The sequence below is a fragment of the Crocuta crocuta genome, unplaced genomic scaffold (assembly GCF_008692635.1).
Source record: "Crocuta crocuta isolate KB4526 unplaced genomic scaffold, BGI_CrCroc_1.0 scaffold306, whole genome shotgun sequence".
NCBI lineage: Eukaryota > Metazoa > Chordata > Mammalia > Carnivora > Hyaenidae > Crocuta > Crocuta crocuta.
This window is the reverse complement of record NW_027529630.1, coordinates 718,361-745,051: the sequence shown is the minus strand read 5'-3', so window position 1 is coordinate 745,051 and position 26,691 is coordinate 718,361. Positions and strand designations below refer to the sequence as shown.

General features: G+C 36.3%; 1 protein-coding gene across 1 annotated transcript in view; it reads right to left on the bottom strand.

The window, feature by feature from the left end:
• Positions 1 to 26,691, bottom strand: part of NUP98 (nucleoporin 98 and 96 precursor) — a 119,498-nt gene that overhangs the window by 26,612 nt on the left and 66,195 nt on the right. Inside the window, exons 17-25 of the mRNA XM_077762188.1 lie at positions 22,606 to 22,719; positions 21,632 to 21,770; positions 15,248 to 15,425; positions 14,223 to 14,387; positions 7,775 to 7,957; positions 6,946 to 7,102; positions 5,148 to 5,577; positions 3,229 to 3,455; positions 1,193 to 1,459 (exon numbers count right to left, since the gene is read on the bottom strand). Coding sequence (XP_077618314.1) covers positions 1,193 to 1,459; positions 3,229 to 3,455; positions 5,148 to 5,577; positions 6,946 to 7,102; positions 7,775 to 7,957; positions 14,223 to 14,387; positions 15,248 to 15,425; positions 21,632 to 21,770; positions 22,606 to 22,719 — 1,860 coding nt within the window. The remainder of the gene's footprint in view (positions 1 to 1,192; positions 1,460 to 3,228; positions 3,456 to 5,147; positions 5,578 to 6,945; positions 7,103 to 7,774; positions 7,958 to 14,222; positions 14,388 to 15,247; positions 15,426 to 21,631; positions 21,771 to 22,605; positions 22,720 to 26,691) is intronic.

Sequence of the window (26,691 nt, the reverse complement as noted above, 5' to 3'; positions counted from 1 at the left end):
GATTTGTTCCTTATAATCTCCAAACTGGCCAAGTCCCCCATAAAATAAATCCAGCTGATGGCTCCAATTAGTTGGTTTCATATAAGCTAGGTTTCAGTAGCAAAGTCTGATCAGAGATCTACTTATACATATATTAAACTGAACTATGCCATCCTTTATTCTTAGCAAGATTTGTGTCTGGATAGTTATTAAGTACTTGCTGAATGCCTCTCATAAGTGGAAGGGGAAAAGCAGAAATATATAATGGAAAGATCTTTAAAAAAAGCAACCAAGAAAATATCTGAACCTAAAAATTAAGTTTACATATTTACCTGAATGAAATAAAGTGAATTAATGCAAAATGCATAAGTTTCAAAGGTTCAGAGTACTGCTTATTGTGGGGTAGAAAAGCCTAAATGTCAAAAAAGGAGTTCCCTAACATTTGTACATAAAAGAATACTGAGAAGCATTTGACTATAATGTCTGTATTACAGGACACGAATAGAACGCAGTGTGTGTATGTGTATAGTGTGTGTGTGTGTGTGTGTGTGTGTGTGTGTATGTGTGTATAGCAGCAGGATACCACCTTTGAAATGTTTACACACATATATCGCTTTGTGTAAACAAATTTTAATATACCTTATATATTACAAAGTAAACAGTCCAAATACAAGCTGTACACTGAAATGTCTGCTAAATGCTAAAGGATGCAGGTGATTTGGATTTATTGTTTTTTGCTTATCCGCATCTGCAAAAGCATTTGTAGCATACAAAATTTATTTTAGTAAAGTAAACATAGGGGTGCCTGGGTGGCTCAGTCGGTTGAGCATCTGACTTCAGCTCAGGTCATGATCTCACAGTTCGTGGGTTCGGACCCCAACCCACATTGGGCTCTGTGCTGACAGCTTGCTCAGAGCCTGGAGCCTGCTTCAGATTCTGTGTCTCCTTCTCTCTCTGTCCCTCCCCCATTCAAGCTCTGTCTCTCTCTATCAATAATAAATAAATGTAAAAAAATTTTTTAAAAAAGTAAACTTAATGTTTAAGGCTCTATATAGAAAACTTGAAAATACAGTCCTTATTCTTGAGGAACCAGCAATATTCCTGGGAAGTTTATACTTAATTCAGGTTAGAAGACATAGGCAATCTACAATTAAGGGGTAGAAACAGTGAACAGCACACAGACAGAGGTGCAGAGAAGGACCCTATGCCCTACCTGACTGCTGGGCCAGAGAGCAGGCCTCACTGATTCTCTTGCCCGTGAGGTAGCTGAAGACAGCCTCCACAGGCTTGTCTTTTCGGGTTAAGGAGACTTCCTCCTCAATTTGAGGTGCTGCAGTATAGGACAGCCAGCGAGAGAAAGTTCTTCTTCGCTCCAGAATCTGAATGTATTCATTGGACTCATCCAACTGGCTGTCAGTCTCCTTCAGGTGGCCCCATAAGGCTTCACATAATGTCCATGCTAGGCTCCAGTGCTTCACAACTAAAGAAGAGAAAGGAAAATAATGCTATGACATGAAGTCAAAGTAACTACAGAGAGGACATCACTCTAATTGTATCATAAAAATACACAAATTAATATCCCAAACAACCACTTAAGTTGATTTCCCTGAATCTGTTTCTGGCTCACTCTGCTATGTCTTACAAGTCCCACAGGTTTGTAGTATAACTGCTTGTTCACTTCATGTTCCTGTGGAGTTCCTTGTTATAACATATGTAACTCTATGCTCCATTAAACTGGTTCTTCTAGCTGAATTATGGCTAATATAATCTCAAATGACAAAGTCCTCTAACTTGATTAAATTCTGTTTACAAAATGTTTTAAGAAATATGAAGTGCTGGGGCGCCTGGGTGGCTCAGTCGGTTCTGGCTCTTGATTTCAGCTCAGGTCATGATCCCAGAGTTGTGGGATCAGGCCCGTATCAGGCTCTGGATTGAGCATGGCGCCTGCTTGAGATTCTCATTCTTTCTCTCTCTCTCCCTCTCTCCTTTCTTCCCTCTGTCCCACTCCCCAACTTGTGCACACTCTTTCTCTCTCTCTCTATATATATATAATAAAGAAAACTTTTTTTATTAAAAAAAATACGAAGAGCTCTCTAAAAACTTGTGAGAGAGTATTCTCTCCTGCAATAGGTAAAACCTAACATTTACTGAGCCTAAATGATACTATTCAGAGCACTTAAGAGTAAAGCCAACTCTAAACTTCACCAGGTACAGTAGTTATCTTCATTTTACAGATGAGAACTGAAGTAACTTGCTCAGTCATAGGCAAAATGTAGTAGAGCCCAGATTTGAACCCAAGTAATAAGTCCAGCGCTATATTCTTAACTACTATTCATATTGCTCCTCAAGAAGGAAAACAAGACGGAAGCACTATTTACCACTAAGCCAAATACAAGTATGCACTGGGAAGATGTCTCACATGTTTGAAAAGAAGATGAGACAATTGAAGCAAACACAAAGAAGTGATTCTAAAATAGGTGCCATTTTTCAATAATGTTGAAATGTTATCAAACATGTAATTAAGTATAATTTTTCTACCATTTGAAAGAGTAAGTTCCCAAATTAGAAAAGCCCGTTATCAAAGTATAGGTTTAGAAAACTATGCTCACAATAGTTATAGAAAAGTAAGAGAGGTTAGGAAGGGAATTATGAATACTAAAATTGTTGGGAAGACCAAAAGGGACTTAACCTGGATATGGAAGAATGAGTAGGATTTAGAAAAGCAATGAGGGACACCTGATGGCTCAATTAAGTGTCTACCTCTTGATCTCAGCTCAGGTCATGATCTTGTGATTCGCGGGGTCTAGCTGCATGTCAGGCTCTGTGCTGGCAATGTGGAAGCCTGCTTGGGATTCTCTCTCCTTGCCCCTCCCCTGCTGGCACACACACTCTCTCTCTCTCTCTCTCAAAATAAACAAATACACTTAAAAAAAAGAATGAAAAAAAAGAAGGAATGGCTTTTTCTCCCTATGTTCTCTGAGTAGATAAAGGAATGCAATTTCAAAAATCCAAGGAATCTGGCTACAATTCCCATGAACACGGACTTGTATATTAAAAGGCATAAGAGTAACTGTAAAAAATGTTATCATTTCTTCTTCCTTGGGATTTTGCTCTTTGCAACTCACTACAGACAAGTGCAAGCTCAGGCATCAGCCCACTACACTGGCATAAGGAAATCTGACCTCCTGTGAATACATGCTCCTACTCCAATTTGTGAAATATCAGAGGTTATACATAGTCCATACTCACTCTGTGCTTCCAAAAAGTCTCCTGATGCTTTCTTAACCCAATTTGCATAGTCATGAATGACAGCAACTCCTGGATTAGGGACAATGAGAGGACACAGCTCATCTACATGGACAGTGCTGTGCTTTAATTTGAGCTCCAGAGGTATCTGGTATAACTGCAGGTCTTCATCTGGCTTTTGTCTCAAACTGAGTTTTTCCAAATGAACTTTGAATGGAGACTCCGTTAGGCTACAAGAGCAAATAACAAACAAGACAGAAAATGAAGATAAGACAGATGCTAGAATTTTGCTATAAATAAACCTTTATTTTTATGATTCAAAAAGAATGCAAAACATTCCCCTGTGATTTTAAAGAAATTATGTTCCCTAATGTCAAACTATAATGAACTTATTTGCTGTAGAATGAATAAACAAATTATCTGGCCCATGCATTCAGAATCCCAAGGCTTCTTAAGGCCAGATTATAACAAGCATGGGAATCAATGCTGTTCGACTTTGAACTGGCTTCAACATTTATCTAGATATTATGAAATCCAAGGGCCAAAGACCACTATTGGGATACTGATATCTCAAATTACACTTGGTGAGGTATCAAAAGTTATAGTGAGGCTAAAGTTATAGAAACTGTAGAAGTGACTCTAAATTAAGACAAGCATATAATTAATCTCATCTTGATCCAATTTTAAGACTGAAAGCAACAACTTTCAAAACATGACATCATATATAACCTAGATTTAGGATCAACATTACTAACTGTGAGGTTTAAGAGATGCTGCTGTTTTGTATTTTTTCAAAGTTAACTTTAAATACAAAACATAATAGGTAATCACAGTCATTTAATTTATAGTAAATACAGCACAATTTGTTATAAAGAGTAAACAGAAAAACGTTACATATTTTGCCCGAAACAACAGTATGCATACTGGTTAATAACTACCAGAACTATGTATGTGTATGTATATGTGTATGTGTGTGTTTGCATACATGTGTACACACACATATATATACATATATAACCTATATATATACTCATATACATATATAAAGTATATAGAACTATATGTACACATACATAAACATTAATGGGGAGATTATGTAGTAATAATATAGCATACATAGCTACCAGATGTCATCTTTTTTTTAAGTGCACTTTATGCCCAATGTAGGACTTGAACTCATGAAGCCAACATCAAGAGTTGTATTCTCTACAGACCAAGCCAGTCAGGTGCCCCTATCAAACGTCATCTTATTTCCAAATACCTACGCATGGATTATACCCAGTTTATATATTCATCTTACCAGGTCTAAGATACAGGAAATGTGCTTAGTTGAGAAAATACTTTACATATGAAAAAAAAAAATCACAAATATCTAAGTGAGAAAATAGGAAAAAAATGACTAATGCAATAAAAAGAATGAAAATCCAAGGAATGCTGCAGCATCAGCTTTGGGTCTATTACATTTCCGATTAAAGTTTAACCACTAAGTATTATACTCTTCATACCTTGGTGGTACAAGTAGAGTTACCTTATTAATTGGCTTGGCTTCTAATTATACAAAGATCTTGTGCTATCTAAAACTGTACTAAGAACAAGGGTGCCTGGGTGGCTCAGTCAGTTGAGTGTCCAACTTTGGCTCAGGTCATGATCTCATGGTTTGTGAGTTCGAACCCCGCATCGGGCTTGCTGCTGTCAGCAGCTTTGGATCCTCTGTCCCCTTTCTCTCTACCCTTACCTCACTTGTGCTCTCTCAAAAATAAACAAACATTAAAAAATAAATAAATTTAAAGAAAATTGGACTAAGAACATATCTAGAAAGATCACAAAGCAAGGCCTTGACCTTGGGTCTTCTGATAATGAAATTTTTTTTTCTCATCTACCAAGTTGGTTTTCTCAAAAAGCATAAAGAAAATGTGACTCACGATTTAACAGCTACTGGATTAGGCAGGAATCCATATTCCATAGAATCGGCATTCTGATGATTTTCCAGTTCACGTGAACCACTCAGCTGATCTCCGCTATTAGCAAGAGTCCAGTTGGGGCCCCAACCAACTCGAAATGAGCGTCCCATAAAAAGGGCCATGTCCATCAAGAGTTTCCCCTTGCCATAGGTGACAGACTTTTCAAGAGCGACAAGGCCTGGTTGTCTACGTGTACCCACGGTTTTCAGCTGAACCTCAGGGGCTGGGCTGGGCACTGTAAATACAGAGGTGAGGGGTGGAGGGACAGACCAAGGGCACGTGGATGGGATATTCATCAAAGATGATGCTCTGGGGGTGCGACATTCTTGTACAGAGGCACTTGGTGAAAGAAAAGCTCCACTAGTGAACTTTGATTGTAGTAACCCACCAACTGAAATAGGGGGGAAAAAAGACTATTAGAAAATACAGTTTCTATTGCTTCTTAAACAGCAATTATCAGTGAGGATGAAATTAGTTTTACCAAACCAATGAAATTAGCTATAGATGATGAGAAGCAAGTCATAATCTGTGGAACACTGTTTCACCAGGAAACCAAGGCAGGAACTTGTGATGATGATGCCACAATATTAACATTAATAACAAACACTACCACTACTATTTAAAAAAAATTATTTAACTCTTATTTGTGAAAGATACTGTATAAGCCATTTGTATACATGGTTTCATTTCACCTTTCAAAAACTTCATACAAACAATACTATTAGCTCTATTTTATAGGAGGGAAAACTGGGCTCTGAAAAGCGATTAGTCCAAATGCACAAAGCTACTAATGGCAGGATTGAGAGACAAGCACAGGGAAGTCTGACATCAATACTCATGCCCTTATGCCAAATGTAAACATTTCTTAGTCCACTCTAAAGCTCATGGCTAGACTTCATGAAACAAAAACCCACAGAGGCACCTTGTACTTTTCTGAGGACAGTTCTTATTACTATTGTCTGTTTTCTAATTTTATATGATCCCTGCCTAAAGCAAAGAGGTAGTTATTGAAGTATGAGATTTTCATGTAATGCCCATTATAGAAAAGGTTGTTATGTTTAACTGACGCTTTATTAAGATATTTCTTAAATGGGTTAATAAAGGCACTTGAAAGAATTGAAAACTAAAGTTTTTAAGGCAATATAAAAAAAAAATCTCTTCCTAGTAGTTCCTCTGGCCTTTAAAATGTTTTGAGATTACATGTGCTTAAGTCCTTTGTTGATATCAGTACCTTCCAATCCCACATAGTTATATGCCCACAGGAAGAAAAAAGGGAAAGCCTTAAAATCAAGTATCACTTCCCTAGGAATTTGGGGAGCTTTAGGAAAAAGTAGAAATCTGACAAGTTTTGTGCATTGTAAGAAGCAACATTTGAGCCCGCAAGGCAATAAAATAAGGATAGTATGAAGACTGTACAAAATTGTACAGTGCAGGACAACTTGCTCATTCCTCTAAGGAGTGATAAAAATTAGGAAATCTGAACTTACTATCTAGTTCACATTTATAATTAAATAAAAACATAACCTAAACAAAATACAAATGCTTTGTTCTCCATATAACTTCTACATCTACAACAATAAAGCATATTATGGTTTTTAAAAACTGGGCCCACCTAACATCTTTAGAAGAGTACATTTCCTCTTGGCATCCTTATATCATATGCTTTAGGGGGATATTTGCTAGAAAAGTTGACTCAGAGGAAAATACGTGAAAAGCAGGACTTTACAGCTTTCTTGTAAAATAGCATCATTTACAGTACCTAAAGAACGGGATTTTGACGAGTGGGATGCTGAAATGGGGAGTCTGGGAGAACAGATTTCTTGAGAAGTATCTGTTTTAGAAGGAAGGTGACTGAAGCGTTGATCCATGACCGTATCTACATCTTCTTCATCAGCAAGCAATGATGCTTTCATGATCTAAAAAGGCAATATCTACAGAATGAATGTGTTCCCCAAAATCCAAAGGCCATAAAAGAAAAATGCAGTTTACAACAATCAATAAATTGCTCTGCCTGAAGGCTGTGTCCAGAGCTACTATATCTGTGTGGCTGCATGTGCCTGAGGGACAGAAGTTATAGAATACTCCTCTTTGTATCTAGAAAGTCTGTACCAAAGTCTGGTACACAGTAATTGCACACCTGTTTGCAGAATGATTAATTTTGAACATAAGACAAAGGCTAAACTTCTAACATGCCAAAAGGCTTAAGCAAGGGGAAGTTAAGACAGAGTATAAAGAAAAATGTTATCAACTAGACTATTAAAAAAACTTTTATGGAGCACTTTTGAGAGCTTTAAAAACACCCTACAGAGAAAAATCTGTGCTCTTAGGTGTTAAATGACTTGCCTAAAGTCACATAGTAATAGTTATAAAACTCGGATTAGAATCCAGGTCTTCTGAATCTCAATACAGCCTTCCCTCCCAGAATGGAAAAATAAGGCCCAAATGTCGGCCATATTCTGTATTTTCTTCATTCTAATGGCCACTCAATGTTCTTCAGAAAATAATCAAGGAAGAGGCCCCATGTGGTTCAAGTTGAGATAAACATTAGTTTGGCTTCCTGTTGTAGTAAGGGTGGGTTAGGACTTCACCTGTAAGACATGTGGATTAATTCCCAGTGAAGATGCAATGTGTGTTGAGGCAGACACAGGTTCCTGATCCTCAGGCACGCTTTCTTCTAACATGGAATCCAAAACTGGCTCCTGGGTGATATCTACCATGTCACTGTCCAGTTCCACAACCCTCCCTAACTGCTCCACCTCTGGGCTCTGGCTCTGTAGACAGCAGAAAGATCAGGGAAGCAGCATTAAATTATACCAAATAGACATAGAGCTTCTAGACCATAGTTATTCAGAATACGATATCGTAATAATAGATTCTGTCCATTCTATGACAATGTGAGGTAGCATATTTGCTAAAAAGGATTTACCAATAAATAATCCACACCACAGGGTCTGGGTGGCTTAGTCAGTTAAGCATCTGACTTCAGCTCGGGTCATTCAGCTCAGGTTTTATGAGTTCAAGCCTTGTGGTGGGCTCTGTGCTGACAGCTCAGGTTGGAGTTTGCTTCAGATTCTTTATCTCCCTCTCTCTCTGTCCCTTCCTTGCTCACACTGTGTCTTGCACTCTCTCAAAAATAAACAAACATTAGATTTTTTTTTTTTTTTAAGTAAATAAAGTAGGGTCCACACCCAACTCAGGGCTTGAACTCATGACCCTGAGATCAAGAGTTGCATGCTCTACTAACTGAGCCAACCAAGTAGCCTCTTAGAAACAATTTTAATTTAGGAATAATTCCTTTATGTTCAAGTGCCAAGAGCTATATTTACATTTATTAAGCAGTTTTCAAGATATACCCATGAGTAACAGTTTATGATATGAAACAGTTTATGATTTGAAAAGGTAATAACTCATCAACCTGAAGCACATGTAAAACAACTCAGTACAAATTAAGTTATGTCCTGAACTTGTATATTACCTGGTAAAATGGTGACAAGTGGCTAAGCCAATTTATGAAACATTCCCAAAAAGTTTTACCACTTATTTTTTTTATCATAGTATCATTTATAGATCATTAATCTTCCAAAATTTTGGGCTTATCTTCCTTAGTTCCCTATTTCATGCTAACTCTCAAATAAATGCTAATGTATAACAGGTAGTTTTAAAAAATAATTTCAGGGCACCTGGGTGGCTCAGTCAGTTAAGTGTCCGACTTCGGCTCAGGTCATGATCTCACAGTTTTTGAGTTTGAGCCCCGCATCGGGCTCTGTGCTGACAGCTCAGAGCTTGGAGTCTGCTTCGGATTCTGTGTCTCCCTCTCTCTCTGCCCCTGCCCTGCTCGTGCTCTGTCTCTCACTGTCTGTCATAAATAAATGTTAAAAAAAATTATTTTTAAATAATTTCATGGGTGCTTGGGTAGCTCAGTTGGTTGAGCATCTGATTCTTAATTTCGGCATGGGTCATGATCTCACGGTTCATGGGACTGAGCCCCATGTCAGGTTCTATGCTGGCAGTACAGAGCCTGCTTTGGATTTTCTCTCCCTGTCTCTGCTCCTCCCCTGCTCACGTTCTCTCTCAATATAAATAAACACACAAAAATAAATAATTTCATGATTACTTTGAACAAAGAAATAACCATTAGTGTAATTTTTTCAACTTTATTTTTAATGGTCTATTAGCTATTACTTCCTTGCATTCATTTAACAAATATCCTTACTAAAAGAAAGACTGCTCTCATTTATACCTGTAGAAAAACTGTTGGATACATAGTGAATTACAACTGACGGCATGAACAATCCCAAAGGACTGCTCTAAGAAAACTAGATAATGGTGAAAGGCAAAAATCATACTTTTTTTTACCCAATATAAAGGCTAACGGCAGGTGTGACTACCTTTATGCTTTATAATTCTGGAAAAAAAATAAAATAAAAAGTAGCTCTGGTCATGATGCTCCCATTTTATTTACAAGAATTATGGGAATACTCTAACTACAAAGGCTCCCTAGTACGTTAGAGTTTTTAACCAATTAACTTTTAGGAAGCTATTAAACTACTCCACATCCTGTGTGTCAAACTATCAGAATACCCCCCCACCCCGTTGGGTTCCCATTACATTCTGTCTAAACCTGTTTTTTATGATCTATCATGATACATCATAAATTCTTACTATGTGGTGTTTATTTGTCTCAACACATTGTCAAGGCTTGAAAACAGAGATTATGGCCTACTGTTTTCTGTATCTATCACCAAGCACATTGTTAAATTCAACATTCATCTTTTTTTTTTTTTTTTTCATCAATTCTATTGCCTAGTATAGTGCCTGGCACACAACAGAAAAGGCAATTAATAACTGTGAAAGAACAAGAAGTGAGGATGGGTAGGAGGTACGGAAAAAAGGAGAGGAATGTTTCAACTTACACTACTCAACAAAGAAATAACAGCAGCAAGAGATTTTCATTTAAAAAACTTTAAGGCAAAATGAAAGGATTTCATCAAGTAACTTGATTAGAGACCTAAGGGACCCAGCAAATTTTTCCTAAGTATGCCAAGTATGGATCAAGGTTCTATTCGTTCTACCCTCACACGCAGACTTTACAGCTCTGAGTGAGGTATTGTGTAATAAATAGATAAGGGGGAAGTGAATTATTATGAAACTATGAGGAGCTGGGAAGCTCCTAGAACCCCCATTAGTGAATTTTGCTGAAGTATATCTAAGCAACTGAGGTAAACTCCCTCAAAAGATGCCTGTGTATTTATTTTCTGATAAATCTTACTTCTTCAAATCCAGTCCTGGAAAGAAAAGTAGACTAATAATAATTATAATGATTATAATAATAAGAAAGATGGTTCAGAAGGAATCTAGGAAGTTTAAAAAAAAAAAAAACCTCACACAAGTCCTGTGAGATCTATGGAAAAGAAAGGCAAATACTGAAAAAAGCAGCCAAATGGAATATTCCTTTCATATACTGTAATCTCTTGAAAGTAGATCTTATTTATGTCTAAATACCACCACAGTACATTATAAATCCTAAGTGTACAGATTAGTTCTATAAAATGAGTCTCTTTAGATACATGGAAGGTGAGAGTTCATGACTGAAACCTTCAAGGATTTTAGAAACCTTCACTTTCCACTTCAAGAGTATCTTTCTCATACAAACAAAGCTGCCAATACCCTAAAGATAAAGCATGTCTTAATCCAGTAGATAATTTAACTAGGTAAAGTAAATCATGATACCTTTTATTCAACAAAGGGTAAACAACGAATCCATGGTCAAACAGGTATTTAAATAATTCATACTGTCCTTTCCACCAAATAGTTTAATATAGTATACCTATTACCATTGCCAGCTTCCAAAATAACTTTAAAAAAAATTTTCTTAATGTTTTTTAATTTATTTTTGAGAGAGGGACAGAGAGAATGGAGACACAAAATCTGAAGCAGGCTTCATCTGGCTGGAATATCAGCCCTGTCGCCATTATTGTGTTCTCAGTAAAGATTCCATGTCAGGGTTTCCAGGGCCCACCAAAGTAAGTGTGTATGTTTCTACACATACATTCAAGGATATTACAATTAAGTATAGGACACTACAATATTAATATCTGAAGCAAAAAAGCTTCTGGCATACAATTATCTTAAACATATATTAATTACATAAAAATATAAAACATACATTTAAAAATATATATATGGACTTAGTGGATAAATATAGATAGCTACCATTTTACTTTTAAAAAGTATACACAAGAAAGGGGCACCAGGGTGGCTTAGTGGGTTAAGCGTCTGACTCTTAATTTCAGCTCAGATCATGAGATCAAGCCCAGCATTGGGCTCTGTGCTGAGCGTGGAGCCTACTTAAGATTCTCTCCATCCCTCTCCCTTTACCCCTTCCCCACATGGCACATGGGCACTCTCTCCCCCAAAATAAATTGACTGACTTTTAAAAGTATACACAAGATGAAATGGTATTTTCTTCTAAATCCTAATCACTTTTTCCCTAAAAAAAAAAAAAAGAAAAAAAAATTCCTAACTCATTTGAATGTACTCACTGAGTGAACAACGCTAAGTTTCTGAGCAAGTCAACTAGTCTCTCTGCATACTGAACACAAGTTACAGTTCAGTAGGAGGCTGAGGTCAAAAGCTATAGGTAAAATCTATGTCCTTGAATGCTATCTGAGGTCTTTAAACAAACGGTTCTGAAGCCTGGCTGCATATTTCAATCACCTGGGGGAAAGCATTTAAAATATAAATCTACCTGAGTGCCATGCTGTATCTTTGGAATCAAAGGTCACCAATGTAGTGATGCAGTCACCTGAAAACTAAATCTCAGATCAGCATTTTGAAAATAATGTTCTAACTAACAAATGTTTCTGCAACTGTCCTAAATTATCTGTGTGATAAGGTTTTCCTGCCAACATTTTCAAGGCAAAGAAGAAAAGATTACATGAAGATTTAGTTACCTTAATATTTTCTTGTTGCTTTGATTTACCTCTTTAGGAGCAAATCAAAGCTTAAGAACAAACAACAAAGACACGAGTGAAGATGTTATATAAAAGGCAGTGGAATAAACTGACCATTAAACAAAAATGTAAATCTTGCTAATACCTAAAAAAAACCCCAACCCCCAACCCTACAAACCTGAGATTGTGCACAGGGAAAAAAAAACTGTGACGGCAGACTGAAGGAACACCGTGTCCCTGAAATCAAGCAGCCAGGGGGCCAGGTGACAGTGGGTAGAGAATTATCTTGACACTAGTATGAAAAGACTGTGAGGTTTGTTCCCAATTCGTTCAGGTGACTCAAGTGTTTTCCTCACGCCCAGTAAGATGTAGGTCTTTGGTGCAAATGACTAAAAGCTATGCAACCACTACCGTTTCCTACATACCTCACCAGGCAATACGAAGGAAGTCCTTCATTACTGTATTACTGTTCTGTTAGCCGAATATCTAAACAGCTCTACCCACTTCTCCCATTTATGCTTTCACCAGCCAAAGACCACCCACTTCTCTTCAATCAAAGGAGATCTCTGAAAAAGATCCCATTCACTGTATTCTCTTTGCCCATTTTGATCCTTACCAGGTCTCCTTTTCCTACAACCTGGTTCTTAGGAAATTATCTGGTGCTCAGTTTCTTAAAGAATTCTCACCTATGCCAAGTGTTATCATAGAAGTGCATAGTTTTCTCTTACTATTTGTATTCTGGAAATTAAACAGACTAAAAACCACTGGTTATCAAGACATGTTACATAGATTTGCTCTAACCACAGATGAAGCTTTTCTTTCTCAGCTGCATCTTTAGGATCTTAACAATTACTTTTATTAGCAGAAAAGAAGGCTATCTGACTCTTATCCTAAGAAATACATATAAGATGAAAAAATACTTTGGAAAGAAAGGGATTATACAAAGCATATGATTCAGAAAAAATGAACGTGGAATACTGGAAAACCAAGTCCATTTACAGCATTTCTTTAGTTCAGAAGAGATTTCTTAGCGGTTTTATGCTACAAAGATTATGAACATAAAAGTCAGTATATTTCCCATTTCCAACTTGTATCACACCCTCCCTCTCACCTTGTACGCGCAAATCTGAACATACATACACAACAATCTCCAGAAATGCCTCCCAAGAAATTATTTAATAAATCATAAAAATCGCACATTTCAGCAGCCATAAGAATTGTAGCACAAAAAATTCCAAAGGCCCTGCTTTTAGCAGCTGAGAGGTAGAGGATGCTTTACAAAGAAATTCTATATTAATTTCTCTCTTTTGAGGGAGTATGGCGGCAAAGAAAAAATTGTTTTGTAACTTGATTGAATATAAATGACATCCAAAGTAAAGTAAAACTCTTCATGAGCTGGCAAAGAAACTACCTGATATTTAAATTACAAACCTTTCCTAGACGGACATAATGTTTATATTCGCTTAACAATACTGAAAAAGAGTATGATACAAATAATTGCAATAAACAATGTAGCCCCTACTCTCACCATGCCAAATAATTCATTTATACTCTAAAACTTGATCTATTTTCAGAAAAATTATATATTGTTAAAATACAAATATCAAGAGGTTACCTGAATATAAGCAAACAACTTGAGAAAAATGGAGTTAAAAAACCCTTGCAGAAAGCGAGTTGAGCTTTTAAAAAACCACGGAGGTAAAAAACAAGATTTAAACTGCACATGAGATAGTCAACAAAAGTAGAATTTACTTTTTATCAACCCACACAAGCAAAATGCTATCTTAAGTTGATCACTGAGCAGAGAATTCAGCAAGTCCAAATGAAAGAGAGGGAGGTGTTTAAGAATGGTAATCTGTAGAAGGAATGATCCAAACAGCATGAGAATTCCTTAAATCTTTCAATTAAAAAAAAGATGCCAGGACCACCTCATGCCCTCCCTTGTACTTGTCTCAACGTGACTGCCAATACATTTGTACTCTTCAAAGTTCCAGGGGTCATAAAACAGCTTTGTACTAGCTGAATGACTTGCTTTCAACTTCTGTATCACGGATTCCTTTCAAATTCACTGTCCTGTCTCTACCTGGGGTGGAGGTGCTGGCTTGCCATTAAGAGCCATCTGGAATGGGATGGCCTGGCCCGCAGGAGGCAAAGGGGCAGTCTTCAACTTCTTTGTACTAGTTTTGGATGGTCGTTCCTCCTCTTCTTCATCAGAATCCTGAAGGCCATACTTAGAAAAATGGGAGACCTAAGGAAGAGAAGAATTCAACAAAATCAGAAAAATGTTTTAAAGATTTTAAAGTAATCTCTATACCCAATGTGGGGCCCAAACTTACAACCCCAAGATCTAGAGTCACATGCTCTAGTGACTGAGCCAACCAAGCGCCTCAGTATCCAACAAAATCAATTTTAACACTTAAATTCCTAAGAGCTTCCACAATATTTGTCCTTGCAATCTTGCAGAATTCACTTAAAAATTGATATCAAAATATTTAAGGCATAATGAAATGTCATTATACTTTACTGCTGTCCCTAGATTTAGGTGATTAGTACATGTACTAGTTGCTCTATACAATTACTAAATTATTAATACAGGAAACCGAATCCAGAAACACTGTTGCTATTTTCATATCTATACGCTGCCTAGTTGTTCACTACCTACACAAGGACCTTCAACTAGTTAAATAACCAAACTAGCCCAGAAGAAAAAGTAACCACTGGTTTAAACTATCAAGGAAGGGAGGAAGTCAATGTCTTCAGCCCCAGAAATCTTTAAATGAATGACAATTCAGAAACAGTTGATATCAAGAGGCAAAAATTCTGCCTCTTGTCTCTAATGATGTGTCCTTAGAAAAACCACTCCTTAGAAGGATATTTAAATGCTCATAAGATGGGGTAGAGCACGTGAATTATGAACATAAAAGTTTTTAATGGCTCCTTATTGTTCTGAGGTTTAACTAAGACATATAATTTGGATCAAATCATGATGCACCTCTACATCTGTTTCATAATGTGTAAAAATAAGAAGAATTTAAGAGAGACTCTCTTCTAACACATTTTGTTACTATAACCACAGTTTACAGAAACTAGGTTAAGTTGACTATATACCTTAAATACCCAAGAACCTGTTTCGGGACGGTACTCTTTGAATTGAGCTCCCTGTTTCCTTGAAACTGCTTCCAATCTGCCCTCATAGTTCATATCAGCAAGTCGATCTGGGCTCTTTATTAAACAACGAGATGTTTTATCTGTTGGCCAAACTCCATCCAGTGTAACTTCGGCCTTCCTGTAATGTACAACCAAGTAAAGTGTAAATGTTCATACTTAAGACCAGAAAGCCAAGCAGCATCTATATAAAGGTACCTGTGTTACTTTGGAATTATTCTATAGGTGTTACATAAACTTGAGTCTTGCCTCCTGGGGTAGATAAGCTTAAAAGCAAAGAATCACTCCCACATCAAGTAACTCAATATCTGGTTCAAGAGTCAAACTCCATTTACTTTAAACTACCATGACACATCAATTATTTCCAATAAAATTTTAATTGACACTTAAGCTATGCATCCTTGATCAAATTCAGTGCTAACAGTCCAGATCTAGGACTGAAGTCTTGGTGAAGGTCTTCAAGTGTTATTGTACTTAACATTAATAACAGCAGCAACTACTACTGATTAACAAATGAACAAATGCTTCCAGAATGAGGTATCAGGAATACCATAATATTAACCATTAAATAATGAGTGTGAAGAGGACTCGAATTGCATTATGGTACACCTTCTAATATCAATATGTGAGATCAAGGACTGTGTTCTATTCATTCTGTATGACTTACACCTAGTACAGTGACGAAGTAAATAATAGATGACTTAAAGAAAAAACTTTTATTAAGTAACCTCTTACACCCAAAGTGGGGCTTGAATTTACAACCCCACGATCAAGAGTCACATGTTCCAACAACTAAGCCAGACAGGTGCCCCCAAATCACTTTATTTTTAATAGAGTATAAATAATCGCAATATTTAATAGATGACCTTTTTAAACATTATTCTTTTTAGTGAGAAAAAAGACATAACACAACATTTACATCTTAAAAAAGAAATTTACCACCTCAATCCTTTCTAACTATACCATTCAGTAGTGTTAAGTATATCCACACTGTTGTGCAACCAATCTCCAAAACTTATTCATCTTTCACAAATAAAACTTCACTTAAAAAAACAACAACTCCCCTACCTGCACCCACTGGCAACGACTATTCTACTGTTTGTTTCTATGAATCTGACTTTGTAGATGGTCTTAAATAAGTGGAATCATACAATATTTGATGTTTCATGACCAGTTTATTTAGGTCCTCAAAGTTTATCCATGCTTTAGGATATGTCAGAACTTTCTTCCTTTGTAATGCTACATAATATTCCATTGTGTGTAAAAATATTTTATCTGTTCATCTGTCTATGGATATTTGGGTTGCTTCTACCTCTTTGCTATTATGAATAGTGTTAAGAACACAGGTGTGTAATCACCCATGGGTGTGAGATCCTGCTATCAATTCATCTGGATATATACCCAGAATATATCTATGTCTATATCTATATCCATCTATATATCTACACACCCAAGTGTATAGATATATATCTACACACCCACATGTACAGATATATATCTACATAGATAAACACACACACATATATATACACATATATATATGTACATTGCTTTCAATTCTTTAGGAATTGATGGATTATTTTTAATTTTGAGGCATTACCATACTCATTTCCACAGTAAGTGCACAATTTTACATTCTCACCAAGATATACAAAGGTTCCAATTTCTCCATATCCTTGCAACTTGTCTCTTTTTTTAAACTTAGTAACCATCTGGATCGGTATGATTGCTCACTGTGGTTCTGATTTGCATTTCCCTAATTATTAGAGATGTTGATTACCTTTTCATATGTTAGTTGGCCATCTGTATATTATCTCTGGAGGCATGTCTACTGAAGTCCTTTGCCCATTTAAAATTTTTTTTGGTATTTTTGTTGTTGTTGAGCTGTAGTTCTTCGTATTAACCACTTACCAGAAATGTGATTTGTAAACATTTGCTCCCATTCTGCAGGCTGGCTTTTCATTCTGTTGCACGTGTTCATAGATGTACAGGATTCTTATATTTTACTGTAGTCTAATTTGTTCATTTTCACTACTGTTGCCTATGCTTTTAGTGTTGTATTCAGGAAATCCTTGTCAAAATATAATGATGTGGGAAAAAGAAGGTCGCAGGGGACCTGGGTGGCTCAGTTGGTTAACTGTCCAACTCTGGATTTCAGTCAGCTCAGGTCATGATTTCATCGTTAGTGAGTTTGAGGCACACATCAGGCTCTGTGCTAGGAGCAAAGAGCCTGCTTAGGATTTTCCATCTCCCTTTCTCTCTGCCCCTCCCCCCATTCCCTCTCTCTCAAAAATAAACAAACATTAAAAACAAAACAAAAGAAAAATGTCTCTTCAACAAATGGCATTGGGAAAACTGGACAGTAATATGCTAAAGAATAAAACTGGACCACTTTCTTACGTCATATACAAAACTAAATTCACAATGGATTAAAGACCTAAATCTGAGGCCTGAAACCATAAAAATCCTAGAAGAGAACACAGGTAGTTAACTTCTTTAACATCAGTCGTAGCAACTTCTTTCTAGATATGTCTCCAGAGGCAAGAGAGACAAAATAAAAAATAAACTATTGAGACTATATTAAAAATAAATTTTTTTAATGCTTTATTTATTTCTGAGAGAGAGAGATAGTGTGAGCAGGGGAGGGTCAGAGAGAGAAGGAGACACAGAATCTGAAGCAGGCTCCAGGCTCTGAACTAGCTGTCAGCAGAGCCTGACATTGGGCTCGAACCCACGAACCATGAGATCATGACCGGAGCCGAAGTTGGATGCTTAACCGACTGAGCCACCCAGGTGCCCCTGGAGACTTTTTTAAAATAAAAAAAACTTCTACACAATGAAGGAAACAGTCAACAAAACCAAAAGGCAACCTACAGAATGGGAGAAGATACTTGCAAAGGACATATCTGATAAAGGGCTAGTATACAAAATACACAAAGAACTTATAATACTCCATACCCAAAAAAGAATAATTTAATTAAAAATGTACAGAAGACAGGAACAGTTTTCCAAAGAAGATGTATAGATGGCCAAAACACATAAACAGATGCTCAGCCTCATTCATTATCAAGGAAATGCAAGTCAAAACTATAATGAGGTATCACTCACACCTGTCACACAAGAAACAACAGGTATTTGGTGAGGATGTGTAGAAAAATGAACCCTTTTGCACTGTTGGTGGGAATACAAACTGGTGCAGCCACTGTGGAAAACAGTATGGAGATTCCTCAAAAAGCTAAAAATAGAACTACCCTTTGATCCAGCAATTGCACTCTGAGGTATTTACCCGAAGAATTCAAAAATACTAATTCAAATGGATACATGCACCCCAATGTTTACAGCACTATTATCAAATTATGGAAATAGTCCAAGTGTCCATCAACTGATGAATGGATAAAGTAGTACACACACACACACACCGTGAAATATTATTCAGCCTTTAAAAAGAATGAAATCTTGCCATTTGCACCAACATGGATGGAGCTAAGCAAGATTACTCTGAGAAAGACAAATACCGTATGATTTCACTCATATGTGGAATTTAAGAAACAAAACAAGCAAACAAAGAGGGGTTAAAAACAACAACAANGGAGGTGTTTTATAGATAGGTAATGGGGATTAAGGAATGCACTTGCTGTGATGGGCACTGGGTGATGTATGGAACTGAATACCATACTCTTGAAACTAATATTATATTGTATGTTAACTAAAAATTCAAATAAATTACTGTGTACCTGAATCTAACATTATACTATATGTAAACTAAAAACTTAAATATATATGAGAGAGAGAGAGAGAGTGTCATAAAACTTCCCATATGTTCTACTTTAAGAGTTTTATAAATTTTAGGTCTTATCTTTGGTCCATTTTGAGTTTGTTTTTTGTTTTTTTTAATATGGCAGAAGAGCACAACTTGATTCTTCTGCATATAGGTTTCTCAGAATCATTTGATAAAGACATTGTTCTTTCTCCATTGAATGCTCTCAGCAGCCCTGTCAAAAATAACTACATATATGAGGTACAATGCTGCTAGCATCTGACAGGAATTCCTAGCCAAGAACATGAGATAACTTCCCATTTATTTGTCTTCTTTGATTTCTTTCAGCTTTTGCTTCCCTGGTTAAGCTTGTACCTAAGTAATTTATTCTTTTTGATGGAACTGTTTTCCTTTTTTGACTGTTCATTGTTAATATTTAGAAACTCCATTGATTTTTGTATGTTAATTCTGTATCCTGCTACCTTGCTGAATTTATAACTGTTTTTTTTTATGGAATCTAGGTTTTTCACATAAGATCATGTCATCTCTGCAAAGAGATATTTTACTTCCTCCTTTCCAATCTGGATGATGCCTTTTTTTCTTTGGAGAGAGAAAGAGAGAGAGACAGAGTGAGTATGAATATCTTAAGCAGGTTCCATGACTTGCACAGAGCCCAATACAGGGCTCGATCTCACAACTGTGAGGTCATAACCCGAGCTGAAATCAAGAGTTGGACGCTTAACTGACTGAGCCACCCAGAGCCCCCAGGATGATGCCTTGTATTTCTGTTCCGGCATAACTGCTCTGACTAGGGCTTGTAGAATTATACTGAATGAAAGTGGCAAAATGGGCATCCCTTTTCTTATCCTGATTTTTAAGAGGAAAAGCTTTCACTCTTTCACCACTGAGCATATTCTCTGTGGACTTTGAAAACATGGCCTCCATTAAGTTAAGTTAGTTTCCTTCTATCTCTAGTTTGTTGAGTGTCTTTTTCATGTAAGGGTATTGTATTTTGTCAAAATGCTTTTTCTCATCAGTTGAAATTATCATGTGATTTTCTTCCTTCATTCTACAAACATAATGTATTACAAGATCAATTTTTCTATGCTGAACCTTCCAGGAATAAATCCTTGATCATGGTGTAAAGTCCCCTTGATGTACTACTGAAATCCATTTGCTAAAACAATTGGCCACAGAACAATGCAGGTATTGGATACCAACCCCCTGCACAGTTGGAATCTGTATATCTTTGACTCCCACAAAACTTTATTAATAGCCCAGCTGACTAAAAGCCTTACTGATAACATAAAACCATTGACTAACACATATTTGGTATGTGTACTATATATTCTATTTATATTAAAGTAAGCTAGTAAAAAGAAAAATGTTAAGAAAATTATATGGAAAATGCAGTTACAGTACTGTACTATTTAAAAAACCCATGTATGTGGGCCCACACAGTTCAAGGCCAAATGCATATTTTGTTAAAGATATTTACTTTAGTATTCATCAAGGATATTGATCTGTTGTCTGAAGTCAGGTGGCTGAAGGCTTTTTGGGGTATGGGGGTGGGGAGTAGTTTTTGATTACTGATTCAATTTCCTTATTATAGTGTGGTAGGGTCCCCTGCCTAAGGAGAGAGAAAGGAAAAAAAAAGAAACCCTCAAGGCAACCTGGCTATACGTGTACATGACAATATACCTCATGACCTTGTAATATGAGACCACTTAATCAGACTGCATGTTTGTGTGTTACTATATAAGACAGACAAATAAAAAATGTATTAAAAAAAACTATGCCATGTGGCATTCGGGGCTCATTCTTTGTGTATGAACCCAACTGAGTCATGCTGGCATAAATAAAAAGCCTCAGGGCCACGACTCCCTGTATGAGAATCCTGCTATAATAGGAAATATATAATAATTATTATAGTTACAGGTCTATTCTGAATTTCTACTTCTTCATGGTTCAATCTTGGTAGATTGTGAACATAAATTATTTTACCTGTGGCTCTTTCACGTGTCTAAAGAGGTATCACAAGCTAGTTTCTCCAAATAAAATATAGAGAAAGTTAAAGATGCTCATAGCAGACACAAGGAAAAAAAGTACTATTAAAAGTATTTTGGGAAAGTAACCATTGGACCTGATAATATCAGGGAGTCAGAAAGTCCTAGTGTTGCATTTCTTTACCATTTTTACTTTTAAATTAGAGAAACAATAATCATATACGATATAGTAAACCAGAAAAGCAAGTTGCAAGAAAATGTATATAATATGAAAAAAATGTGATTTAGCCTATTATTTTTTTCCTTAAAAAAATTGTTTTTAATGTTTATTTTGAGAGAGCGCAAGTGAAGGGGGGAGGGGGAGAGAGGAAGAGAAGGGGAGAGAAGATGGGGGTAGGTGGGATTCAAAGCAGGCTCCAGGCTCTGGTCAGCACAGAGCCCAACAGGGGACCCAAACCCATGAACTGTGAGATCATGACCTAAGCCGAAGTTGGAATCTTAACCAACATAGCCACCTAGGCACCCCAAGCAGATTATTTTCTAAATACATAAATGAATTCATACCTATTTAGCCCTTCACCCACAGGCGGTTTTTGGTTATCATCTAAGTAGACAATCACTTCTTTCCTTCGAATATGCACAATATCATCCAAATTTAGATTTGTCAAATTCACATCTCCTTCAAAATAGATTGAGCCATAACCTACAAGTCAAAGCAAACAGTTAAAAACTCATCCTGTATAGAAGGCAAATAACCTATTTTATACTTCCAGTGACTAAATAATTAGAAGAAACAAGCAGCTTTAAATGTCAATCAGGATTTTACTTATGTAATTTTCTTAGCAATTTTAAATAATCTCTACATTCAATATGGGGCTCAAACTCACAACCCAGAGAAGAAGAGTCACATGTTCCAATTTGAGCCAGCCAGATGCCACTAAATATTAGTATTTTAAGTCACCTGGTTATACTTTCATTGGGTTATTTTGTCCATAGTACCTATCAGAGGGTGACATCAAATATAGTTATCTAGTTTAACATCTACATTTCTATAGCACTTATCCTCAAAACAGCCTTCTTAAATCACTTTTAAGTATCTGTACTACTGCTACATAAACAACCCTTACTTAGTACCTAGCTTGCAGTATGAGTTAAAATACCTGAGTGCTCTTTTTAAAATATAATATAGCAAGATGAGATTTTTCCCCCCAGAAAAAGTCATCTGTATTAACTTAGTATGAAGTTAAAGCTAAATACTACTCATCTTTTATTATTCAACTTTCTCTTAGTATTTCCTTGCTGTCTTATTTTCTTTAATTGTAGATAACTCCAATGAGCCAAATAGTTACCAAAGAATGTTACATAACTGTAAGCTTGTTTTGTTACTTGTGAGTTAAAGTGTCTACCATGAAGGTCCAGATGGGTCCAAATACAGGGGAAAAAATGGATTCAGCTATCAAGAACTTCTTTTACTTCATTACAAAAATAAAGTGAAGATCTTCGGCTTAAACACTATAAACTTCTATATTCACACTCACCTTTACGACCAATAGTGAAGTCAGAGACAATGCACTCTCCTTTTTCATTGGTAATTTTAGCAAGGTCATCCATAGATGGAATAGTATAGTAACCAACCTTAGTGAGAACGATGCCTGTGACAAAAAAAAAACAGCAAATACAGTATTAATTGTAATTGCCCTTAGGTAGAGGAATCTTCATAATATTTATGTCACTTTTTCCTTTTTGAAAAATAATCACCTAAAAGTTAAAATAATCAGTAACTACATGATTAAATAAAGAGAAAATATATAGGAATAAAGCATTTTTCCAAATTCATTTTCTAAGAAACACTATGCCAAAGAGAAATTGGTTTTTTGTTTGTTTTTGTTTAAAGATTCCTGGTCAAGTAAGTTTGGGAAATATGCACATGACAGTATGTTACAGGCTCTGAGAACCTGCCAAATAATTAAGTCTATTTAACTTTACTTAATCCAGTGCTTCTCAAGTTAAATTAACCACAGAATCTTCTTTTCATATGGCTTCTATTGGCATACTGTACTATGAAACATAATCAATAACATAAGTTCTGAGAAAGGCTTACTTAAGACCTTTTTCTTTTATTCTACAGATGAAAATTCCAAAACCCAACGTGGAAAGAACCTGCCCTGATTACAAAGTAATTCACTGGTATAGGCACAGTTGTAACTCCAAAGTCAATACGTGTTATTTCATAGACTGTCTTCCATAAATCTCTTGTATCTTTCAAATTTGCATCCCTAAATAAAGAGCTGAAATCAAGATGACATGAGGGGTGCCTGGGTGGCTTAGTCAATTAAGGGTCTGACTCTTGATTTCGGCTCCGGTCATGATCTCCCAGTTCATGGGTTCGAGCCCTGCACTGGACCCATGTCCAGTGCTGGGCTCCATGCTGGCAGTGCAGAGGCTGATGAGGATTCTCTCTCTTAAAATAGATTAAAAAAGGGAGAGGAGAGGGAGAGGAAAAAGGAAAGGAAAGAAAAAGAGAAAAATCCTACATGAGAAAGTCTCAAGAACAAATGGACACTTAAAGAAATAAATTAGTGTTATTTAAAAACAAAAAAAGAGGTCTAAATTAGTGTTATTTTTACAAGTATTAACTAGGTAGGTTTCTGAAGAACTCAAGAAAACAGAACACTGGTATGCTTGTTGTAATTACCCCATCTCCATTTATAGGTACAAATTAGGCTAACTTGCTTTGTGAGAGAGAGAATTTGATCAAACTCCATCCTCCAGCAATGCCCACTTGTATACTTAATGTGTTTCTCCACTGGCAATGTTTAGAGAGGTATTAGAGTGTCCTTTGAGATAGAAGTTTAAATTGGGAGGTGACCAACAAGGTCAATGAGAAAACAAAGAGCAATTAAAAAAAAAAAACCTAGACTGGGTATTTGAAAAATAGATGTAGTATCATAACGAATTCATGTAGATACACCCACAAATAAATAAAATGTTTCCACAGGGCACCAAGTGACCAGAAAATATATGTGAAGGCAATAAGATAATTAGATAAAGAAAAATGTTACAGACACTGCAAGATTAAAACAACCAGAATGTTCACTAACAGAGAATGGATAAACCAAATGTGGCATATTTATAGTAGTGGAACATTATTCAACAATAAAAAAGGATGAACTGTTGATATATTGTGGATTAAATCTCATAAAAATTATAGACTCAAAAAGAATATATATAGTATTATTCCATTTATATAATTTAAAGAATAGGCAAAAGTAATCTATGTGACAAAAACCAGATTGGTAGACTTCTGGGGATGGGGACATAAAAAAAAGTTTCCATTATATACCTTCAGTATATATATGTCAAAATTCATTGAAATAACTACTTAAGATCTGTGCACTTCACTATATGTAAATTGTATCTGCTAAAAAAGGGGGGGGGAGAGAAAGATGGGGGGAGGAATGTGATTACATTCATCAAAACCCAAATGAGGGGTGCCTGGATAGCTCAGTTGGTTAAGTGTCCGACTCTTGACTCTGGCTCAGGTCATGATCTTGCAGTTTGGGGGTTTGAACCCTGTGTTGAGCTCTGTGCTGACAGCGTGGAGTCTGTTTGGGATTCTCCCTTTCCCTCTCTCTCTCTGCCCCTCTCCTGCCAATGCTCTCACTCTCACAAATAAATAAATATAAAAAAATCTCAACAACCCAAATAAGATGTTAGGTCAATACAGAAAAAAAGGCAAGCTTTAAGTAACCAGTCAAGACACTATAATCTTGTAGTTTGCATCATTTCTTTCATAGGTCAGTTGGGAAAAAACTAATCAGTTCACTGTTGAGGGGGAAAAAAAAGTACAGAACTGAGGTGATAATAAATAACCATAGCAAATTATACCATTTGAATCCCTATAAATTTTAGTCATTATGGTTTATATACTATGCTAATTCAAATCTCAAAACCCTTATGTGATAATTATCACTATTATTTTAATTAAAAAAGCTAGTAAGCAATCTGAGTTTATAAAGCTAGGAAGTAGGAGGATAGTTTCTTTGGCTGTAACATTTGGGATCTTTAAACTATGCCAGGATAATTAATGGCATCAATTTAACTACTCCAAAAATACAGAAAGTATGTGAATTAAAAAACAACCAAAGCAGGGGCACCTGGATGGCTTGGTCAATTAAGTGTCTGACTTTCGATTTCAGCTCAGGTCATGATCTCACAGTCCTGAGATCAAGCCCTGTGTTGGGCTCCATGCTGAGTGTGAAGCCTGCCTGGGATTCTCTCTCTCTCTCTGCCCCTCCCCTGCTCATGTGAGTGCACTTTTTCTCTCAAAATAAATACATTAAAAAAAGAATCAACCGAAGTGTAAGTGAAAAGGTTTAAATGTTAACTTCTAGAAAATGCAATAAAATTACAAAAAAAAAAAAGAAAAAAGAAAATGCAATAAAAATCATTAAAAAAGTTCAGAGAGCTGAGAGCTAACTTCCATTACATTGAAAATCTGTGACAAATAAGAGGTCTTAAATGACTGGTAAAAGATTATCCATGTACCAATCTGAATCTTACCTGCTGGATGCATATGGTAAGTATTATTTTCTATTTCTTCTCGGTCATCCTGCAGTGACTCCTCGTGAAAAGAGGTCTCTTCACTGCTTCCTTCCAGCCCATTTCGCAAGGCAGCACGCATATTTAATGCAACAATGGTATCGTCCACACCGCTGCTGCTGTTGTGTTTATTTCCAGCACTCTCAGGGGTTTGAGGAATGGGTTTGGCAATAGGGTTAGTATAAAAACGTGACACAAGAGAATCGTCATCTCCATCCTGCTGATGGTTCTCATCAACAGGTTTGCTCAGGAAACTGAATCTGAAAAGGTAGAAAACAAACAAATAATATCTTAGCTCTCTGTAACAATAATAGCCAACCCTCAATAAGCCTTTATTATTAAGTGTGTGGGACTGTTCCAGGTAATTCCACATATTAAAAATTTAATACTTATGGTAACCCTGTTTAATAGGTTACTATCGTTCTATTTTACAGAAAAGAAAATTAACAGAGAATAAAGTTACTTGCTCAAATTAAAAAAGTTCTAAGTGCTGGGACGCCTGGGTGGCTTAGTCGGTTAAGCGTCCGACTTTTGCTTAGGTCATGATCTCGCGGTTCGTGGGTTCGAGCCCCGTGTCGGGCTCTGTGCTGACTGCCAGCTCAGAGCCTGGAGCCTGTTTCAGTCTGTGACTCCCTCTCTCTCTGACCCTCCCCTGCTCACGCTGTCTCTCTCTCTCCTAGAAATAAATAAAACATTAAAAAAAAAAAAAAGTTCTAAGTGCTAGAGTTGGGATTTTAACCTAGGAAACCGGNACCAATAGTGAAGTCAGAGACAATGCACTCTCCTTTTTCATTGGTAATTTTAGCAAGGTCATCCATAGATGGAATAGTATAGTAACCAACCTTAGTGAGAACGATGCCTGTGACAAAAAAAAAACAGCAAATACAGTATTAATTGTAATTGCCCTTAGGTAGAGGAATCTTCATAATATTTATGTCACTTTTTCCTTTTTGAAAAATAATCACCTAAAAGTTAAAATAATCAGTAACTACATGATTAAATAAAGAGAAAATATATAGGAA